Source organism: Bombina bombina, chromosome 11, assembly GCF_027579735.1.
Source record: "Bombina bombina isolate aBomBom1 chromosome 11, aBomBom1.pri, whole genome shotgun sequence".
In the NCBI taxonomy this organism is placed as follows: domain Eukaryota; kingdom Metazoa; phylum Chordata; class Amphibia; order Anura; family Bombinatoridae; genus Bombina; species Bombina bombina.
In genome coordinates, this window is record NC_069509.1 from 60,366,494 (window position 1) to 60,390,342 (window position 23,849).

A 23,849-nucleotide genomic window follows, 5' to 3' on the forward strand; every position below is an offset into this window, starting at 1 on the left:
ACTTCCGGGTTCGTTCTTTTGAAAGGTTTGTGGGCGTGGTCATTGTGAAGTGGGCGGGATTTACAGGCCCAGAAGCCGAGACCTTGGGTTGTGGGACTGTCCGGCTGGAGGTAGGGGTAACCTGGGGAGTGTTAGGCAGCAGGGTCGGAACACAGGGCTCTGAGCTTGTGTTATGTAAAGCAGTGATAAGCACTTGTGAGATTCGCAACTTTAGTAGTTTGCTGTTGTTTAGGTACTCAGTGTTATCTCAGTAGTATAGCTACACAGTATATCACATATAGAGGGAATGTGTAGAGAAAAGTATGCTGTATCCAAATGTATTTGTCTTTATAATTACTTGTAAATATTATCTTCTGTGTATATATAGCTGTATGTCCTTGTGTCTATAGAGAACTGTATGTGTATACATTTAAATGTGTGTGCATCTATGTCTATATATAGAGCTGCATGTGTTTACATGTAAATCTATCTATCTATCTATCTATCTATCTATCTATCTATCTATCATGTGTGTTTACATATAAGCTTGCATGTTTATATACATGTGTATATATAGAAATGCATTTGTTTACATATAAGCATGCATGTGTACATAAGTATTTATGTATGTGTGTGTATGTATGTATGTGTATATATATATATATATATATATATATATCCCACGTAGGGCTCCGCACTCACTTTTAACAACACAGCTGCCCAGGGTGCATTTAAAGGGACATTAAACACTTTGAGATGGTAATATAAAATGATAAATTGTATATAATAAAACAACTCTGCAATATACTTTAATTATTTATTTTGTCCTCTTTGCCTGTAATTCCATTCTGAAATTGTGAGCTGTTCAGTTCCTGTTAGAAATGGAAGTGCAGAACACTGTTAAATCCAGCACAACCATTGGCTGCACACTCTAGTGACCTATTTATAACTGTCTCTAATTGGCCACAGCAGAGAAGGTAACACAAGTTACAACATGGCAGCCCCCAGTGTTTTATAGACACTAAAACTTTACACTTATTTTGTCACTTTTTAAACAACTAATGAAACTTTAAAAAATACATCTACATGTTAGTCATGGACTAATCTTTTCTTTGAATGCATCATTCTATCTAGCGTGTATTTAGTGTTTAATGTCCCTTTAAGTAAACAATAGCCAGCACCAATTGAAAGCACTCACCTGGTCTTCAACATCCTAATAAAACAAAGTTTATTCACACACAGTAACGTTTCGGGGGTGTTAGCCCTGTCTTCAGATCGTACCAATATTTTCAATATATATATGCATGTGTTTACTTATAAGCCTGCATGTGTACATAAGTGTGTGTGTGTATATATATATATATATATATATATACACACATGTTTACATTAAACCTTCATGTGTACATATATGTCTATATATAGAGCTACGTGTTTGTTTACGTATAAACCTGCATGTGTACATACAAGCATCTATCGAATGTCTATATCTATCTATCTTAATATGTTTGTATTAATATTTTACAGTGACCTTGTAATGTTAGTTTCTCATCTGTGTTATTTGTATCCATCCATATAGGGTCCCTTATTGTAACAATGTCCAAGCAAATGGGCAAAGATGGATTGAAGGAGAAGTTTCAAAAGTTATTGGGGTTGGGACCTTCTCGTGTTAATTCCAAACAGTCTGAGTGGAAGCATCCGGAATACATAATTACAGCGGAGTTACTAAAGGTAATTTACTTATTGTCTGTATACAACTGCAGTACCAACAAGGTTATATGAGATTTCTTATACTGTATAGATACCTCCCAACTGTCACTGATATTACGCCATTGGCATGGGTTGGGGGGGGTGCCTGCATGGTAGCTTTCACCATGAGGTCAGATGTCCCAGTTTCCAGGTCAAGGACCACCCAGCAACACTCCCTGACTCCTCCCAACCCAATTTCTCATATGACACATTTGTAGCCCCACCCCTCATGCAATGGGTTCCGCCCACAAAACACTAGTGGCCCACAGCTGACAAGTCCCCTTCACCTTCCTGTCCGGGAAGCATTTGGGGAAATGTTTGGTGAAATGTGTATGCATGGTATAAATGACCATTTCAAAGGGACAGTATACACCGGTTTTCATATAACTGCATGTAATAGACACTACTATAAATAATAATATGCACAGCTACTGATATAAAAATCTAGTATAAAACCATTTAAAAACTTACTTAGAAGCTTTCAGTTTAACTCTGTTTAAAAGGTTATTGGAACACCCACTGCAAGTGGCAAATAGCAGACACTCCCCCCTTCCTCTGCATATGAAAAGACCCTTTACATAAACAGAAGCAAGCTGGAGTAGGTATACATCGGTATTCTCCTAAAACTTTGGGGCTTGGTTAGGAGGCTGAAAATCAGAGCAATGTTATTTAAAAATAAGCAAAACTATACATTTAAAAAAAAAAAAAAACTGTATGGACTTTATAAATGGATCATATACAAAACATTTATGCAAAGAAAAATCTAGTGTATAATGTCCCTTTAAGGGACAATATTTTCATATATTTTATTTTGTCTAAATTAAAAAAACAAAGAAACAAAAATCTTTATTTAACCATTTAATGCCGTTATACCGTTGTATTCCGTCACAACGACACTGGGCTTTAAAGCCGTTATGACTGAATACAACGTCATCGCAAACGGCTGTCCTTAAGCCTACTAGGCTTGCAGGATTTGATCGCGGTCTGGAGGGCATTCCTAGCGTCTCAGGGACGCTCCCCAGACCCAATCCCATAATTGAAATCTCGCAATCTTTTGCACAATCGTGTGATTTCAATTTGTCTACATCGGAACGCTGTTCCGATGTAATCTTTTTAACCCGGTCATGAAAGGGTTAAAGTGCATGTAAAGTCATCAGTATCGCTTATCCTCATATTATCAAGCGCAACAAATAAGGTGGACTTTAATTCATCTTTTTATTTTTTTTGTTTTCCTTCTAAATCCAAATATATACCTTTTTTACCTAATTTTCTGAGCCGCGATTCCTCCGCCCGCCATTTTGTCCCTCTTTTCTGAATTGATTGACAGTCGCGATCGCCAATCTGCTTTCGCCCCCCCCGGGATGTTTAACCCCATTTTTGCAACGTCATGCACTGCTTCTGCGCAAGCGTTTGCAAATAATCCCGATATTCAGAAGCGTTGTGCGTCCACGATTGCGCACATTAAGTATTTGGAAACACATGCGCAGATTAAGTCACAAAGTTTTTCACGCATGCGCAAATTAAGAGCTCCACGGGTGCACGCTTCAGAGGTATGCATAGAGCGGGTAGGACGTCACATTCTGCAAAACAAGGAAGAGCCGGATGGAAGGAGTTGAGCCTCAAAACGGAGCGAAGTTTGTATATCAAATATATTATAAATAATTTATATATATTTTTAAAAAAGTTGGCGGTTTAAGTCAGCATGTGTAATGGGAGTATTAGGAGCCTTGAATATTTGGAAAATTTACACTCACTTTAAAGGGACATTGTTACATTTTCTCCACTTTATGTATTTAATGTATTTATTTAATTGTCAAACAGCTCTTTTGCCTTTATTTTGTTATTTGAAATAGCTGTTTTTGTCTGTAAAAACCACCACCTAATGTATTCTGTTTAATAAAGCTATGTAAACAGGAGACAATAGCACTAATTAATCTCCCAGTGAGCCATAGGAGAGCGATTATTTTATTGTATCTGAAATAGATCGTTATGCCAAGCTATAATAATCATTTAAATACCTACGTTTAGACATGGATAACATTAGCAGGTCTGCTTTACCCATAGGCTCAGCCCATTTTATTTATCCTTGAGAACAACAGGCGATGGCTTTAATGAACAAAAACAGCTATTTCAAATACAAAAATAAATGGCAAGGAACAATTTCCCGTACATGTAATCCAAGACATTTGGCACACATTAAAGGGACACTCAATCAAAATGAAACTTTCATTAGTCAGATACAGCATGCCATTTTAAACAACTTTTCAATTTACTTCCATTAACTAAATGTGCACAGTCTTTTTATATTTAAACTTTTTGAGTCACCAGCTCCTACTGAGCATGTGCAAGAATAAGTGTGTATGCATTTGTGAATGGCTGATGGCTGTCACATGGTACGTATATGCATTTGTGATTGGCTGATGGCTGTCACATGGTACAGGGGGAGTGGAAAAAGGCATAACTTTTAAAATTGTCAGAAAAAAAATCTGTCACTTATGTCCCCCATTTCTTATAATGGAGTTCTTGAACCTGTTAGGTTCTATGTGGGCGGAATTAGAAATAAAGCCCCATTCATAAATTTGTGGAGGTGGGAGGTAGGTTAAAACAAAGATCAGGGCTACAAGAAATTGCTGGGGGCTTGTTCATTTTGTGGTTAAAGTATGTGCAACTACTTCATTTAATAAGCATCCCCCCTCATGGGAAGGACCTCTTTAGAAACCCCTCTAATTCTGAACGTCTATGTCTCCTGAATACGCTTCCTTCTGGTACACTGTCCATAGCTAGGAAACTTTTTGAGGAGCCTCAGATGTTAATCTTATGGGTTAAAAGCTTATATTGACAGTCAGAATTAGGAATATTGTTGACTACTCCGAATTGGCGGAAAATATTTCTCAACATCCGCAAATCCTCCTCCTCCTCCCCTCAAATTCTAGAGTTGAACCACAAATTGTTATTATGCTGGTACCTCACACAGGTTCGTCTTAAACTATCCTAATGCAAATCATACCTGCTGGAGAGGATTGTGACTTGAGTGGCACAATGTCCCATATATGGTGGCAATGCAAGATTATAACTCCTTTTTTGAAAGGGGTGATGTCTGCCTTTAAGAGCGTTATGAGTGACACCTTTGTACTGTCCCCTCTAATTGTCCTTCCTGAACCACAAACCTAAAAAATTCTGTAAAATCTGACGTAGTCTTCTACAGATAGGCCTCAATTGTGCTAGGTCTCTTATTGCAAAATAAATGGAAATCCACACAGACTCCCTATCTCACAGAATAGACCCAACTTACAGCAGACCTTCTTTCCCTAGAAGAATACACATATTTTAGGAGAGGGCAACTACCTTTGGACCACGACATTAAGTCCTATTCAGACAGACTGGTAGGAGCCATGTAATCTAGCAGATAATAAAGTAGAAGGTTAGCAGTAGAGTTATAGATTATAGCCTCTCTTCCTGATCCTAGTGGCCTGGGATTGGTTGGTTCACCCACCCATTTTTTTCTTTTCCCTCTTAGTTTGTTGTCTACATTCTCTTTCCTTTCACCAGTTTCAGTTTTCTTCCTCTCCCTCCCCCTTTTAGGGCTCGATTTATCAATCAAGGACGGACAGGGGCGTACATATTCGCCCCTGTCCGCCCCAGCTCTCCTCTGGTGGGTAGCAAACCGCTGCCCGAATTTAACATTGCACATGTGCACTATTTTGCACTTGCGTGCAAACACGCCCCGTGCCCGCACACAACCAATCATGCGTGGGCCTGAGCTTTCACTCCACCTAAAATGCGGAGAAGAGTGTAGGAAGCTGCTTGATAAATCGTGAGACGCTGCAGTCGAAGGGAGGAGAAGACTTGATGAATCGTGAGATGCTGCAGTCGAAGGGAGGAGAAGGCTTGATAAAGCGAGCCCTTAGTCTCTCTTTACTTATCTTTCCATCTAAAAGAGTTATTCCTTTTGAAGTGCTACATTTTTATAATTGAACAGGAATAAACATTACCATTACTGGTACAGCTTTTCATTTTTAGGATTGTTTTGTTACCTAGCTTGTCATAAAGCAAAACCTATAAATGGAGAAAGGAAATACCTACAGTGTCACGATTATTCCTTCAATACTCTGAACTTTTTTGTGGGTCTTGACAGGACTCTTTGTGATAATTGGCTGCAACATGAAGTAGCATTATATTTTTACTTCTTTCTTTAAAGGGACACTAAACCCAATTTTTTTTATTTCATGATTCAGATAGAGCATGAGATTTTAAGCACCTTTCTAATGTACTCCTATTATCAATTTTTCTTTGTTCTCATGCTATCTTGATTTGAAAAAGCAGTACTGTAAGCTTTAGAGCCGGACCATTTTTAGTTCAGCACATGGGTAGCACTTGCTGATTTGTGGCTAAATGTAGCAAACCAATCAGCAGCTCTACCAAGGTGCTGAACTAAAAAATGGGCCGGCTCCTAACCTTTTATTACTGCTTTTTCAAATCAAGATAACATGAGAACAAAGAAAAATTGATAATAGGAGTAAATTAGAAAGTTGCTTAAAATTGCATGCTCTATCTGAATCATGAAAGAAAAAATGAGGGGTTAGTATCCCTTTAAGTGCAGAGTAATGCAACAAGCTTACCTTTTTTATTATTGATGTTTTCTTCTTTAGTTAAAATTTGTGTTTGTCAGAAATTCAATAAAGAAAAATAAATATATAAAAAAAAATATCCTAAAAAAAGAGCATTTTAATTTACTCTAGGATGTCCCTTTAAGGTATGCATTTTTTATTTAATTATGCAGTCTTTTAATTATTGTTTAATTTTAATTTCTTAAAGGCACAGTCAACACCAGAATTTTTATTGTTTAAAAAGATAGATAATCCCTTTATTACCCATTCCCCAGTTTTGCAGAACCAACACAGTTATATTAATATACTTTTTACCTCTGTGATTACCTTGTATCTAAGCCTCTGCAAACTGCCCCCTTATTTCAGTTCTTTTGACAGACTTGCATTTTAGCCAATCAGTGCTCACTCCAGGGTAACTTCACGTGCATGAGCTCAATGTTATCTATATAAAACACATGAACTAATGCCCTCTAGTGGTCAAAATGCATTCAGATTAGAGGCAGTCTGCAAGGTCTAAGAAATTAGCATATGAACCTCCTAAATTTAGCTTTCAACTAAGAATACCAAGAGAACAAAGCAAAATTGGTGATAAAAGTAAATTGGAAAATTGTTTAAAATTACATGCCCTATCTGAATCATGAAAGTTTTTTTTTGGACTTGACTGTCCCTTTAATAAGAAATACACGCCTAATACTGAGGTATTAGTTTTAATTTAAAGTAACATGAAACCCAATTTTTTTATTTCATGATTCAGATAGAACATGTGATTTTAAACCACTTTCCAATTTATTTCTGTGATCTAATTTGTTTTGTTCTCTTAGTACCCTTTGTTGAAATGGATACCTAGGTAGGCTCAGTAGCTGCTGATTGGTGGCTGCTCATATATACCTCATGCTATTGGCCGACCCAATGTATTCAGCTAGCTTCTGTAGTGCATTACCAATTCTTCATGAAAGGATACCAAGAGAATGAAGCAAATTAAATAATATAAGTAAACTGGATGGTTGTTTTAAATTGTATTCTATCTGAATCATGAAAGAAATATTTGGGGTTTTGTGTCCCTATTAAATTTTAACCAAAATTTTCTTCACATTTTTCAGGCACACAAGACAAGTTTTAATACTGTTGTTTTATTTGTAACATTTGCATTATTTTAAGTTCACGAACAATTACCTTGAAAAGTCTCTTGAATGTTTATTTCCTTTTGCTGTGGTTAATGTGGGGCAGTTGCAAATGAGCTACTGCACTGTGTAGCATGTTGCAGGGTAGTGTCCCCTAGGCACTGGAAAGAACAATTTCAAATTGAAGTTAAAAGAAAAAAGGGAAAGTTATTCTTTAAGGTACATGGCAAAGGTTGTTTGCTATACATAATTAAACATTTTATGGAAAATTAAATGTGGTATTTAAAGGGACAGTAAACACCTTTTCATATTTTTATATAAAATGTTTAGTTATGTGTAATGTAACAACTTTGCAATGTCTTTTCATTATTTATTTTGCCCCCTTTTCATGTAATTTAGCTCAGAAAACCAACCCATTTCTAATTCCCAGAACTTAAAGTGCACCCTACTGACCTTTCAAGGCTAACCCTCCTACATATATATATATCCCAAATTGGCTTTATTAGATAACTGCAAAACAATGCACTCTATACAAACATTATAGCTAGAGGTAGCCTTGTTGTCTGCAGACTAAAGCCCCGATTGGCTCCTTCAAATAAGTCAAATGGTGGGTGGGGTTTGGCTATTGATAAATAATTGTAGTAAAAATGATGTTAATTTGTTTTAAAAACATTTATATCATATTTTATACTACAATCTTCTACTGTATAATATCCCTTTAATTATATTTTTATTCTTATATTTTCCAAATAGGAGCTGAGTTCAGAGAATGCTCTTCACATCCGGATACGCGCAATAAACCAAGTCTGTGAGCTGGCAAAAACGAAAAAGTTTGAGGAGGTGAGTGATAAAACTGATATCAGGCTATCATTTGTTTTTTATTGTAATCCGGTTGGCTACTTTAATTGTTCTTCAATTTAATAAATAAACTATGTTCTGATGCTCTGGGGCTGTCCTTGTATTGTTGGAATACATTTATATAATAATGTCATCAGAGTACCATAGGTTTTAGGGACCTTTTGCTTAGAGCTGATACAACTGCACATCTTAAAAAGGAACTTTAGAGGGACAGTAAAGTTAAAGGGACATAAAACAGTATGAACTAACATAAGTTTCTAAATATATAATGCAGCCAAAGCTTACCTAAAAACGGTTTCTTTTTTAACCCCCATTAACCCCTTTAATTCAGGCATAGTTTTGTTTGCATCAAGTTCCCATCTGGGCATTTCCATATATGGGAGGTGCTATCCAGGCCATAGCTTCTTCAGAATGCACTTGTGCACGTGCATGGTAGGGGGCAGAGTCACATGGCACCTGACTAAAGCAGTGCACAGTATAATGCTGAAGCTTTCACAAAGCATGTGACATTTTCCTCATGGAAATTAGCAAGCCTCTTGGTAACAAACAATAGCAGTACCTGTTGTCCCTCCTCAACCCCCCCTTACTTGCATAAGTAGTTATCCTCACATGCACACTTTGTTATGATACCAAAAAGTTTGGACTAGGACACTGATAAGGGGGGGTGGAGCAAGCTTCACTTGGCAACACTAAAGTGTAAGTAATTTTGCAGATTTTTGGAAATTTTATTAAAATACTTATAAGCTTTTATTTCTACACACTTTTTTTCCACACATTGTTTAACCTCAGTTGACCCTTTTATAATATGCACATAACTCAAAATGTTTTATGGCACTTTAAAATAAAACTTTCTTATTAAGTTTTTAAACAACTTTCCAATGTATTTCTGTTGTCTAAATTGCTTTTTTCTCTTGATATCCTTTATTGAAAATCATACCTAGGTAGGCTCAGGAGCTAGCCACTGATTGGTAGCTGCACATATAAGCCTCTTGCCACTGGCTCACCCAATGTGTTCATCTAGCTCCCAGTAGTGCTGTTTCTTCAAAAACGGATAACAAGAAAATTAAACAACAGATAACAGAAGTAAATCGTAAAGTTGTTTAAAATTGTATGTTCTATCTGAATAATGACAAATGTTGGGGTTTATGTCCCTTTAAAATTAGTATTTCATGATTCATGCAGAAGTGCTCAACCTTGGAGGTTTTGGTACTATAATTCACATGATAATCAGCCAGCATTTCCCAAGATGCTCTTACGCTTTAAGCTGACTAAGCATCATGGGAAATGTAGTTCTAAAACCTTTGTAGTGCCAAGGTTGAGCACACCTAACGCAGTTAAAATAAAGAAAATCCAATTTACTTCCATTATTAAATTGTACACAGTTTTATTTGCACTCTGAGGCACCAGATCCTACTGATCATCTGCAAGAGTTCACAGGGTATACAGACATGAGTCTGTGATTTGTTGTTGGCTGTCACATGATATAAGGGGCAGGGAAATGGATGAAATGTTGAATCTTGTCAGAAAACAATGCTCATTTGAAATCAAGACACTTATTGCATTATTTATTCCTTATGCCTTTGTTAATAATGCAATTCTATTGTATTTAATTGGCATCAGAAAATATTCACGGTATGCAGAATAAATGCTTTGAAAGCATTTAAAACTGACATTTTGTTTTGCAGTCTAAGGACAGACCCCTAAAAAACTTCTTGAATTTTGTTTATCTTGTAGTTAAAGGGAAAGAGAGGTCAAATTTAAAATGTGCATGGGTGCATTTCAGTTTTCAATAGAAGCATTTTTACAATAAACTTCTATCAGCAAAAATGCTTCTAGCAAAAATCAATACTTCTTTTCAGCGTCATACGCACATATGCTGTAAGGGACCATGCACCAGTATCCTAGCTCACAGAGCTGGCAGGGATGTGTATTGTGCCTTTGAAGATTTAATTTATGTCCCATAAGCCACTACTGACCTTCTGGTGCCTGTTTAAAACCAAGTGAACTTGACAGTTCACGTCAAAACTCGCCTCCAAATCTACAGTAGGGCTTAAATGCCGACAGCATCTAGAAACTCCAAAACAGCTCAGCATAGAAGTGGAAATGGTTTAGCAGTTAAGGGGTTAAGCACATTCATCACTTCACTGACATTTCCTACAAGCTGATTGCAGTCATTGAATGAATAAAAACCTCTATCTTCAAAGAATGGACCCTCGTCCAATAAACCACCTCAATCAATGAACTTTGACCCTTATCTAGCTACATTCGTTTTTCCTTTCTTTAGTAAGATATCTCTGATTAGCTTCAGCAAAATTGATAAAAAAAATATATATATATATAACATATTTCAAAGAGAACATTTTGAAGAAAATCATACCTACAGTATTCTGTTTGCCCTGAAAACACATCACAAAGACACAAGGCTTGGTCTTTTGTCTGAGCTACAGAACCTTGCAGATGTCTGCCTGTCTCACAGAATTCTACACTATATCTTTATTTATTTTCCCGTTTTACCCCTTTGTTCCTACAGATCACATCACATAGGTTTTAGCTTATACGTTGGGTTACTGGGGTTTATTTTCAAAAACTGGCTTTAGATCAAAAAAGTTAAAAGAAGCCCTTGTGACTGGGGTCAGAGGATTGTTCTTCTCCATAATGCATCTATTCTAGACGTGCTGTTGCTTGTAGGGAGGCAGTTTTAGGCCACACTGAGGACAAAATGTATAAAGAACATAGTGATTGTGTGAGAACAAAGTATGAAGGACCTGACAGTCATTAGAATCAGTTTGAGGGGTTTGTTTTTGCTTAGTTCTGTCATTACATCAGCTGTACGAACTGGATCTGATTGTAATATGACATGATGACGCCTGTTCAGTATAAGGACGCACAATAGAAGTGGTTGGGTACTTATAAAAATTTCCATCTCTGCTCTCAAAATTCATTTCCCAAATTGATTTTTTTTTTTGCTCTACAGTCTTTTAAAGGGACATTAAACTTGTAACATGTATCAGCAATTAAAGGGACATTTTACTGTAAAATATCCCCCCCTTTAATGTATTCCCAATGATTCATTTTACCTGCTAGAGTATATTCAAGTACTTACAAATACATTGTTTACATTTATTTTGTTGTTTGAAATTTCTGTTTTTGACACCTTTACCGATAATGTCAATATTGTAGTACAGTTACCTAGCTATAGAAAAGCTACGTAAACAAGGGACAGTGGCAGAGATTAATCTCCTAGTTGGGGTGGGTGGGAGAGAGCCTAGCGTGTCGCTGGTAATACAAAAATTAGAAATATATCAAAGTATTTTTTTAATATAAAGAAGCTTCTTTTTGGATATTAAGTGAGTGGATTACTTGTAATATATCATATGCAATAGTTTTGAAATATATATTCATGGAAAGTTTTATAACCCTTTTTAAACTTTCATGATTCGGATAGAACATGTAATTAAAATAGTTGTTACATGATACAGGGGGCAGGGAAATGAAAGAAAGCTTTAACATTTGTCAGACTTTTTTTTTACTTATTTGAAATTCAAAGCAATTAAAGGAAGTAATTTATATTGCAGTGCTGTTTTATTTTCCTTAAAGGGACATGAAACACAATTTTTTTCTTTCATGATTTAGAAAAAGCATGCAATTTTAAACTACTTTCTAATTTACTTCTATTATCTAATTTGCTTTATTCTCTTGACATTCTTTTCTGAAAAGCATATCTAGATAGGCTCAGTAGCTGCTGATTGGTGGCTGCACCATGTGATTGGCTCCCCCATGTGCATTGCTCTTTCTTAAAAAAGCATATCCAAAGAATAAAGCAAATTAGATAATAGAAGTAAACTGAAATTTTTTGTTAAAAATTGTATTCTCTACCTGAATCATGAAAGAAGAATTTTGGGTTTAGTGTCCCTTTAATTAAATCGTTTTATGAAGAGATTCAATGTTGAGCATTAATGTCTGCAGACAACAGGTTACAGCTTATTGTACACAAATTCTGGGAAGTTGGTTACTGCTGTTATTTCTTGTTTAAACGTTTTTGTTTTTTTTTGGTATAAAGAATACTGCAGTATTCAATTCTTCACAGTAGGTGGCAGTTTTAACCATCAAAAGCAGCTATTTCAAATAACAAAAGTAAATGGGCTATATGCAAACAATTAACACACTCCAGTAGGAAAAGTGGGTTTTTGGAAACACATTAGAGCAGTGATTTTTAACCTTTTTTTTGCCGTGGCACACTTTTTTACATTAAAAAATCCTGTGGCACACCACCATCCCAAAATTTTAAAAAAATCACACATTGTAGCCTAATACAGCATATATATATACACATACACACAAACACACACATACTGTATGTATTGTGCTGTTATGCCATGCATCCTACAAACTACCCCTGCACTGGGAGTAAAAAACAAGCAAAGTTTAAAAAATATGTCACACTGTTGTCAGTCTGCCGTGGCACACCTGAGGATCTCTCACGGCACACTAGTGTGCCACGGCACACTGGTTGAAAAACACTGCATTAGAGGAGAACATTTTAATATCCCTTTAAATATTATAAAACTGGAATTGGTAGTGAAACATTAAAATGATTTAGCTAATCTGAAAGCATACAAAGTGTATCGACTATCTAGCCAAACCCATTTCCTATGACTATGGCTCGTTAGCCGAAACGAGTCGGCGGATCTCATGGCCACTACCTACAGCCAAATTGCTGCAATGTGTGTGTTTTTAAATGGACTTACAATAAAGGTGCTTTTAGTTTACCTTCCGGAGGTTTCTTTCATCTTTTTCTACATTTCCTTACATTGTCACGTCCCTATAGAAAACGGATAAACTGTTACATCTGCCCTAACAAGACTGCTTCAAACATCCTCTACCTTTGGATTGGTGATTTAGTTAGCCCCATATTATTCAATACCTGCTTATTTTCTTACCTGGTAGAGATAGGTATGGCCCCAAAATGGATAAGAAGAAAGGTGATGTGAACATTGCAAAATCCAACATTCTGTACCCCAACCAACTCGACTATGTCTACTGTGCATAAGCTACTCTCCCTGGCAGACATGGGCAATGGAACCCAGATGGGCAATGAAACACTGTCAGGCTTAAAGGAACAGTCTACTTGAAAACTATTTTTGTTTAAAAAGATAGATAATCCTTTTATTACCCATCACCCAGATTTGCATAACCAACACAATTATATTATATACTTTTTATCTCTGTGATTACCTTGTATCTAAGCCTCTGCAGTTTCAGTTCTTTTGACAGACTTGCATTTTAGCCAATCAGGGCTGGCTCCTAGGTAACTCCATGGGTGTGATCTATATGACACACAGGAACTAGCAGTGTGTAACTGTCAAAATTCTAAAGACATTTCAACCGCTTAGAAATTAGTATATGAGCCTACTTAGGTTTAGCTTTTAACAAAGAATACCAAGAGAACAAATCAAATTTGATGATAAAAGTAAATTGGAAAGTTGTTTAAAATGTCATGCCCTATCTGACTCATGAAAGTTTAATTCGGACTTGTGTCCCTTTAATTAATGGGTTGTATAGACAGGTGTACCATGTTACTGCTGCTAAAAGGGGATAGGACAGTTGCCTTGTGGGGTAAAAAATAAAATAATGTGAGCTGTTTACCAGTTACTGCACTTAATGTGCTTGTACCACTTAAGGAAATCACCTCTGTGGGGCAATTGTCGCCCTTCCCCCAGCTCAACCTGCTCTTGATGACAATGTGGGGTCCCCCAAAGTGCATGTCTCGGCGCTGATGCCTTGCTTTCATTGCCCAAAGGTCGGCCTGGTAGCTACAGAAATATACCTCTTGTCATTGACTCACCAGATGTGTTTATCTAGCTCCCAGTAGGGCATTGCTGCTCTGCAGCTGACTTTACCTATGTGTTTTACCTCTGCAAAGATTCTCTGCAAACAGTGCAATTATAAAATGTTCTATCACATTACATTTTCTTTTTTACACATCTCTGTCCCTTTAAGCACAGACGTGGAGTTGCATAGCAATATTGGGAGTATGGTGAGTTATTTTCCCTATGATCATAATCTGAAGGTTTATGTTTGGTTGCAAAGTGTATAAATAGTATGAGGGGTTAATACTCAGGTTGTGTACACGAGGGCCTTTTAGCCTTAGTATAAGCTATTTACATGTAGCATTAAGAATTACTTAGAAGTCCCGACACATAAAGAGATTATATTTTAAACTGAATGCACGTACCATGAAGGCTAAAGAATAGAAGACTTCATACACCTCGCAGTAAACAATTACAGCTCCATAGTGTCAGAGCTTAAAGGGATATTAAACAATGCTCCCTTGGAAACAAATATTTTAAAACAAAGTAAATATAAAAATAAAAAGATTGTGTAAAAAGAGCAAATAATTTACTTGTTTTCTTGCACAATTAGCACTTAGAAATTCTCAGTGTAGCCCCCCAGTGTTTTAAGAGCAGAGGATTTTCAAATCCTTCAAAGGTTTTTATTCTGTCAGTTCTGGGCATGAGCAAATCTGTCTCTCTGTTATCTATCTGTTCACTAGTCTACAAGTTTTATGACATCAGGCTAAGATAAACCTTCCTGCAAAGGCTCCTCCTCCTTTTAGGGCTGTGATAGGAAGCACAAATGTAGTGTAAAAGAAAAAAAAGGTAAAATCAATTTAAATAGACAAAGAATACATATTGCAATGATTTCTATTAAAGGAATATGAAAACCCAATTTTTTTTCTATCATGATTTAGATAGAGCAGCAATTTTAAGCAACTTTCTAATGTACTCCTATTATCAAATTTTCTTTGTTCTCTTAGTAGCAGGAATGTAAGCTTAGGAGCCGGCCCATTTTTGGTTCAGCACCTGGGTAGCGCTTGCTGATTGGTTCAACAGCTGTATCCTCATCTGGAGGTGCACATGCTCTGAACTTTCACTTTATTTTTACCCTCTTTGCAGGTAGTAATAGGGTGACCATATTGCCGCTTTAAAAAGGGCTGTTTAAAGAAATGTGTAGTATTAGAACCCTGACATATGTATTTTTAATTTGTGTCCCTTTTTAAAGCGGCAATATGGTCACCCTAGGTAGTAAACTTGTTAGAAAGAGACATTTATTTGCAAATGTCCTAACTAAATAGAGAACTATTTACATCTGAATGTCTGTTTAATGGTTTAAAGACGTAGATTTTGGCCAAGTCAGAGGCTGCTGAGTTTGATAATTTGGAGAAGATTTTAAGCTGGGCTATGAATTACTTCCTGAGATTTGCTTTTAGCATTTTGCCATATTTAATGATGAAGATGTCAGAATGTTTGGGCACTTTTTTCCCATCCTAGATGACTGACAAGTGTACAGTGCAAACTCAGAGCATTCGGCATGTAGATTCAGGCGTTAGATCTGCCTTTCAATACACAAGTGCACTGGAAAAATGATACTTTAGACAGTAGCCGGATGTACTTTGTGGGCATTTGGACTTAGGAGCTTCAACAGATGTTCATTTTGAACAAAAACCTTTTTGTTCTGTTAAAAACTTTTACTACACAGTATTTTGTACTATTTTGTTTTTTTTCCCTTGTGTGTGTATATATATATATATATATATATATATATATATATATATATATATATATATATATATATATATATATATATATATATATATATACATATACACGATTCATTCAGATAGGACATATAATTTTAAACAACTTTCAAATTTACTTTTATCATCAATTTTACTTTGTTCTCTTGGTATTCTTAGTTGAAAGCTAAACCTAGGAGGCTCAAATGCAAATTTCGAAGCCCTTGAAGGCAGCCTCTTATCTGAATGCATATTGACATTTATTCACAACTAGAGGGCGTTAGTTCATGTGCGACATATAGATGACATTGTGCTCACGCGTTACCTGTCAAAAGAACTGAAATAAGGGGTCAGTCTGCAGAGGCTTAGATACATTATTGGCCGCCTTTCAGGCCGATAACCGATAACAGGGGCCGATATTCTGTACATTTTAAAGTTTGGAAAAATCAATTTCTACACAAATCTGATATAAACTGAACATGTTTATTACAATTTTAAAAATATTTAAAAGTAAGCAACTGGGAAAAATAAAGTGCTTGAAAATTAACTTATTTAATGGCTTCAAAAAACATAGGACAATGGTATAAATACCTTTTAAACTGTACACTTATATAAAATTAAATTTAAGTCACTACTGCAAAGCTAGACACTACACAATTTCTTCAATACTCCCAGTTAAGTAGAACAATATAGTGCAGAAAGCATAACATTTCAGCATGTTCAGTTTTTTTTCATATATTGCTGCCACTTCACTAAAAACACGCTCACTTTGTACACTTTACAGATAAGGGATAAAAGTAAAGTTAAAATATATATATATATATATATATATATATATACTGCCACTTGACATGGAAATAAAGGATATGCTGGAATATCAGTGCTAGGTTTATTTATTTGCTTTAATTTTTAATATGCTCATATATTTACTAGATTGCAAATACCTTCCCTGGCACTGAGGAGTGGACTATATGTTTCTTTATTATGTCACTAATAGGCAGTTTTATACATGTGTAACAGAGTCACCTAATGGTCAGAGCATTGTTATCCACCTCTAGAGAATATTGATACTAGTCTCCTATACTGCATAGCTTTCTACTCAAGGTTTGTTGTTGTGGACATTTAGTTGATGTTCCTGAGCTATCATTTTTTTTAATGTTTTTTTTTATGCCCATCAAAGGGTAAAATAAAATATTTAAATTAAAAAAATCGTCAAATATAGCAGCTATAGTGAAATGTTTTGCAAATGTTTAAAATTGATCAGAATGCAATAAAAAAATGTTCTATTTCTGAAAGCAATTAGCAAGCAGATTGATTTTATGTATTGCTGACCCCTATGAGCAAATCAAAAGTAATTTAGCTCTGTGTACTTTAGGGAAACTCTGTAGCTTTAAGTGCCACTTAAAGATCACATTTTCCTTTTGACAAATCACATATGTTTGTTTATGCAAGTCCATCTACAGGCCTGCTATTGGGGGTATGGTAGTTCCTGAGCTTGGACTCTTTTATCAGTGCTATTTATTATTAGATGCTATGCGTTGTCCAGCTTATATGTGCTATCAGGCTGCAAAACCAAGATGTAGTGCATCACTATATCTGATAACGGAATCCAAGCCCAGGTGTTCCTGGGAGCTCAGCTACCAACTACCATACCCCTCAATGGCAGGCCTGTAAATGGACTTGCATTAACAAACATAGATTATTTGTGTCACTTAAAACTGCATAGTTTACCTGAAGTACACAGAGCTAAATTACTTTTGATTCGCTCCATATCGGCAATATCGTTAAAGGATTACTTTCTGTTATAATTTTTAAGCTAAACAACTAACATATTAAAGTTAATAAACATTAATTAAAACCTACTGACCTATATTTTCTCCAAAACGAAGTTTCATAACGTTCTAAAAGTTATATCTTTTATTCGCCGATGATGTCACGTTATCCTGCCCACTATTTTCAGCACTGCGTGTTCAAAATACTTAAACCAATAACTTTGTGTTTAAATCGCCATTTTGAAACCTAGGTATTGTAAACGGATTGGTACAGAGCAAAGGATACCCACGGAGTGGGTTTGGAAAACAATTAAATTTGCAGACAAGATTTCTGATATACGGTAGAGATATGTTAATGAAATGCTATTGATAAAAAGCGTATTTGGGGTAGTTAGTTAGTAACAGGCATAGAAAATATTTACTTACAGTGGCCCTTTAAGTTTCTGACCGACACCGATTATTTCACAAATTCCAAATATCGGCCCTAATAATCGTCCGCTCTGATAATCGGTCTATCCCTAATAAAAAGCTTCTGGTGCATTTTTCTTTAACTAATTAACTAGTGGAAACTTCCTATGGTAAATACATAAAAGGGACATAAAAACCCAAGATAATTATTTCATGATTCAGGTAGAGCACGTGATTTAAAACAACTTTCCAATTTACTTCTATTATCAAATTTGCTTAGTTCTCTTGATATACTTTATTGAATGAGTAGCAACGCACTACTGGGATCTAGATGAACACATCTGTGAACCAAGGAAAATAGGCATTTATGTGCAGCCGCCAATCAGTAGTAATGCATTGCGACTACTGAGCATACCTAGGTATGCTTTTCAATGAAGTATACTAAGAGAATGAAGCAAATTAGATAACAGAAGTAAAATGAAAAGCTGTTTAAAATAACATGTTATGCCTGAATTATGAAATACTTTTTTGGGGTTTTGTGTTCCTTTGAATTTAAAGAGACAGTAATATCAGACAGTCTGACCTATCTTTAAAGGAGAGGCAGTACGCTATGTTTTTTATATTTAAAAAGTATCATCTATTTAAACCACTGGTTTTCAAACCTGTCCTCAGACCTCCCCAACAGGCCAGATTTTGAGGATATCTGAACTGGATCACAGGTGAAATAATCAGCTGATTAGTAACCATGGTTATTTTACCTGCTCTTACCCAAGGTAATCCAGAAAACCTGGCCTGTGGGGGAGGCTCGAGGACAGGTTTGAAAACCAGTGATTTAAACCAATACTATAACTAACGTGAAATGCATGCGCACAACGTAACCCTGTGGGCCGATTGCTTACTGGGTGACCACAACTATTCTTAAAGCTTTATTGGTGGGAATTATGAAAACAAAAATTAGGGTTATACAAATGGGCTTTTCTGTTAAAAAAAAATAAAGAACGGTAACATTTGTTTTCTTTTTCAACCTTTTTTTTTCTCTACATCCAGCAAATTAAAAAAATATTTACTATCCCTTTTAAATGCAGTTAAAAGTACATCAACATTAAACTAAAGGGACACTGAACCCACATTTTTTTATTTCATAATTTAGATAGAGCAGGCAATTTTAAGCAACTTTCTAATTTACTCCTATTATCAAATTTTCTTAATTCTCTTGGTATCTTTATTTGAAAAGCAAGAATGTAAGTTTAGATGCCGACCCATTTTTGGTGAACAACCTGGGTTGTTCTTGCTGATTGGTGGATAAATTCACCCACCAATAAACAAGTGTTGTCCAATGTCTGGCTTCTTAGCTTAGATGCCTTCTTTTTCAAATAAAGATAGCAAGAGAATGAAGAAAAAATAATAGGATTAAACTAGAAAGTTAGTTTCTTAAAATTGCATTCTTTATCTGAATCACAAAATAAAAAATGTGGGTTCAGTGTCCCTTAATCATGGTTGATAAAGAGCATGCAGTTTTAAGAGACGTTTCAGTTTACTTCTGCTATAATGAAAAGCATACCTAGGTAGGCTCACAAGCATTAATGCTCTACTGAGAGCTAGCAGCCGATTGTGGGCTGCACATAAATGCCTCTTGTCATTGGCTCACCAAGTGTGTTCATCTATCCCCCAGTAGTGCATTGCTGCTCTGGAGCTGACTGTAATAGCTGTGTTTAACCCACTTGCAGTGGTTAAACACATAGAGCAGTGGTCAACAAATCTGTTAAAAAAAATAAAAAAAAATAATGAATGAATATGAATGAGAGAATGAGAATCGCACAAAACGTTAGGAGCCAGGGGTAAAATTCTAGGAGCCAGTGGCTCCCTGGGTTTGTCGAGCTCTTACATAGGGCATTTTATTATTTCACTATTGGTTGCATATAACACATTAGACCATTTTATTTTTGCATTTGTATGCCCCTTTAAAAAATAAAAAGCGAGTGGGTTGATGAATGTGCAGTAGTGTATATGATTTTTCAGTATTACCTCATAGTGTCTCTAACAGTCAAATGTGTTTATTTTTATATTCGTGAGTTATTTACATCTAATAAACATTCACTAATGTTCATTTTTGTACGTGTGTCTCTGCAGCATGCGGTGGAAGCCATTTTGAATGTAGTGACTGACCTCTTACAGCCCGAGCAGCCTACAGAAGCCCGGCATCACGTGCTTAATCTACTGAAAGCTATCATTCATGGGCAGGTAGCGTATATAATATATAATACATATAATGTTTCTCCAATCAATGCTATAAACCTCATTTATATACTTAGGGCAGTGTTTCTCAACTCCAGTCCACAAGACCCTTAAAGGGATAGTAAACACCAACATTTTCTTTTATGATTCAGATAGAACATACAATTTTAAACAACTTTCCAATTTAATTTTCATTCTCTTCTTATCCATTGCTGAAGGGCAGCATTGCACTACTGACAGGAAGCTGAAAATATCTATTTAGCCAATCACAAGAGACAAATGTGTACTGGCACCAATTAGCAGCAGCTCCCACTAGTGTATGATATGTGCATATTCATTTTTTAACAAGGGATACTAAGAGAACAAAGCACATTTGAAAATAGAAGTGAATTTAAAAGTGTCTTAAAATGACCTGCTCTATCTGAATCATTCAAGTTTAATTTTGACTTTCCTATACCTTTAACAGGCCACATATTTAATTATATCTTAACTAGAGCATAGGTGAAATAATCAGCTGATCAGTAACCATGGTTACTAACCTGCTCTCACCCTCATAGACGACTATAACATCCCTATATATATAAAAAATAAAAAGTAGAAGAGCTCACGCACAATAGTTCAATAGCTTGTTCTCTGGCAAATTGCCACCCAGGAACAGCCTGTTTTTGCCCTATTGTGCTTTCACAGAGAACTTTCCTGAAATATATCAGTCCGATCCACCAAGGAACCTCCACCAAGCTTCACTGTTTCCTGCAGACACTTATTTTTGTACCACTCTCCAGCCTTTTGGCAAACAAACTGCCTTCTGCTACAGCCAAATATTTCAAGTTTTTTACTCCTGAGTCTAGAGCACCAGCTGCCATTTTCATAGTTGAATCTCTTGGCCTTGTTTCCATGTTGGAGGTATGGCTTTTTGGTATCAAGTCTTCTATGAAAAACGCTTCTGACCAGACTTCTCTGGACAGTAGATGAGTGTACTAGGGTTCTACTGATTTCTATTAATTCTGAGTTGATGGCCCTACTGGATATCTTCCGATTATGAAGGTAAGTATGAATGATGTGTCTTTCATCTGCTGCACTAAGTTTCCTTGGCCGAACACTAAGTCTACGGTCCTCAACGTTTCCCCTTTCTTTGTTGTTCTTCTTCAGATTAGATTGCCGTGCTTAGTCTTGCAATGGTGTATGACTTTTAACATTAGAGAGTTTGGCTGTTCCTCATCGAGTTTTATTCCTCCTACACAGATTTTTCTGTTTCAGTTAATGATTGTGTTTCAACCTACATATTCAATTGATTATAGTTGGCACCTGTTTGCTATAATTATTTAATCATGAACCTGACTATGCCTACAAAATCCCTGAATTTGCGCAAGTGTATGTACCTAGAAAAATGTATGCTATTTTGAAGGCAAAGGGTGCTCATACCAAATATTGAATATATTTAGATTTTCCTTCTGTCCACTCACTTTTAATTTTATTGATTGATAAAGATGAAATATTAACATTTTTTTATTCTTGAAAGCATTCTTTCTTTACAGGATGTTACCCACCTGCTTAAAACGTTTGCGCAGCATTGTGTGTGTCTGTATGTATGTATACACTCACTGGCCACTTTATAAGGTACACCTGTTCAATTGCTTGGTAACACAAATTGCTAATCAACCAATTAGATGGCAGCAACTCATTGCATTTAGGAATCTAGACGTGGCGAAGACGACTTGCTGAAGTTCAAACCGAGCATCAGAATGGGGAAGAGAGAGGATTTAAGTGACTTTGAACGTGGCATGTTTGTTGATGCCCGACTGGCTGGTCTAAATATTTCAGAAACGGCTGATCTATTGGGATTTTTGTGCACAACCATCTTTAGGTTTTACAGAGAATGGTCAGAAAAAGAGAAAATATCCAGTGAGTGGCAGTTGTGTGGACGACAATGCCTTGTTCATGCCAGAGGAGAATGGGCAGACGGGTTCGAGATGATAGAAAGGCAACAGTAACTCAAATAACGACTCGTTACAACTAACATATGAAGAATACCATCTCTGAACGCACATGTCGAACCTTGAAGCAGATGGGCTACAGCAGCAGAAGACCACACTGGCTGCCACTCCTGTCAGCTAAGAACCGGAAACTAAGGCCACAATTCGCACAGGCTCACTAAAATTGGACAATAGAAGATTGGAAAAATGTTGCCTGGTCTGATGAGTCTTGATTTAAGCTGCAACATTCAGATGGTAGGGTCAGAATTTGGCGGAAATAACATGAAAGCATGGATCCATCCTGCCTTCTATCAATGGTTCAGGCTGGTGGTGGTGGTGGTTTAATGGTGTGGGGGATATTTTATTGGCACACTTTGGGCCCCTTAGTACCAATTGAGCATTGTTTAAACGCCACGGCCTACCTGAGTATTGTTGCTGACCATGTCCATCCCTTTATGACTACAGTGTACCCATCTTCTGATGGCTACTTCCAGCAGGATAATACACCATGTCACAAAGCTCAAATCATCTCAAACTGGTTTCTTGAACATGACAATAAGTTTTACTGTACTCCAATGGCCTCCACAGTCACCAGATCTCAATCGAATAGAGCATCTTTGGGATGTGGTGAAGTGGGAGATTCGCATCATGGATGTGCAGCCGACAAATCTGCAGCAACTGCGTGATGCTATCATGTCAATATGGACCAAAATGTCTGAGGAACGTTTCCAACACCTTGTTGAATCTATGCCACGAAGAATTAAGGCAGTTCTGAAGGCAAAAGGGGGTCCAACCCGGTACTAGCAATGTGTACATATATACACACACAATTTTTTATTTCTTCTATACATGTCGTGCACTATGATTCATTACAGAAATGAGATTTTCTAAACAATGTGCAGTTGGCATGAGGGGCGATCTCTCACTATTTAATCGAATGGAAAGCAGATGTTTGCTTGATGACCCTTGTTCGTCGTAAACATGAAAGCTGCATTGCAGGTATAATCAGTTCAGTGCACATGAAAACAACTTTGCATATGGAATCAATCTAAAGATGTTTAATAAAACTTTTATCAAAAGTAGCTTAAAAAAACAAAAATGTTTTGCACATTAAAGGGACATTCCAGACAAATTTGGAATCCACATGGATGCATTTCAGTTTTGAATAGAAGCATTTTTGTAATATACAAACATGCTTCTAATAAAAGCTATAGCTGTTTCAAAAGTGAGAGTTAAGGTGCTTGTACCATCTGGTAATGACTCATTTTGTTAATTGCTGACATGACACAAGTCCCACTGGTGCTCTGAGCAGCTGCAGTATGTAAAATGCTGGTGCACTGAGAATATCTAACTACTTCACATGCACGTGCAGAGAAAAATATTGACACTAAAACAGCAAAATATTTTACTAGAAGCATTTTTGCTAATTCATGTATATTGCAAATATGTTTCTATTCAATGATGTAATTTGGTTTATGATATAAACCGCACAAACTAATACGTATGCTTACAGTGCAGTAATGAGCATTGCATTTGTAACCGTTTCTAAACCTGTTAAACAATATCGCTTA

At 36.2% G+C, this 23,849-nt stretch overlaps 1 protein-coding gene across 4 annotated transcripts in view; it reads left to right on the forward strand.

Moving 5' to 3' along the window:
• Window positions 1–49: 49 nt before the first annotated feature.
• The window catches only part of TSC2 (TSC complex subunit 2), a 213,609-nt gene continuing 189,809 nt past the window's right edge, over window positions 50–23,849 (forward strand). For all 4 annotated transcript variants that reach the window (XM_053694513.1, XM_053694514.1, XM_053694515.1 and 1 more), the window contains exons 1-4: window positions 50–110; window positions 1,559–1,710; window positions 8,210–8,296; window positions 20,201–20,311. In XM_053694513.1, coding sequence (XP_053550488.1) covers window positions 1,576–1,710; window positions 8,210–8,296; window positions 20,201–20,311 — 333 coding nt within the window. In that variant the 5' untranslated portion in view covers window positions 50–110; window positions 1,559–1,575. The remainder of the gene's footprint in view (window positions 111–1,558; window positions 1,711–8,209; window positions 8,297–20,200; window positions 20,312–23,849) is intronic.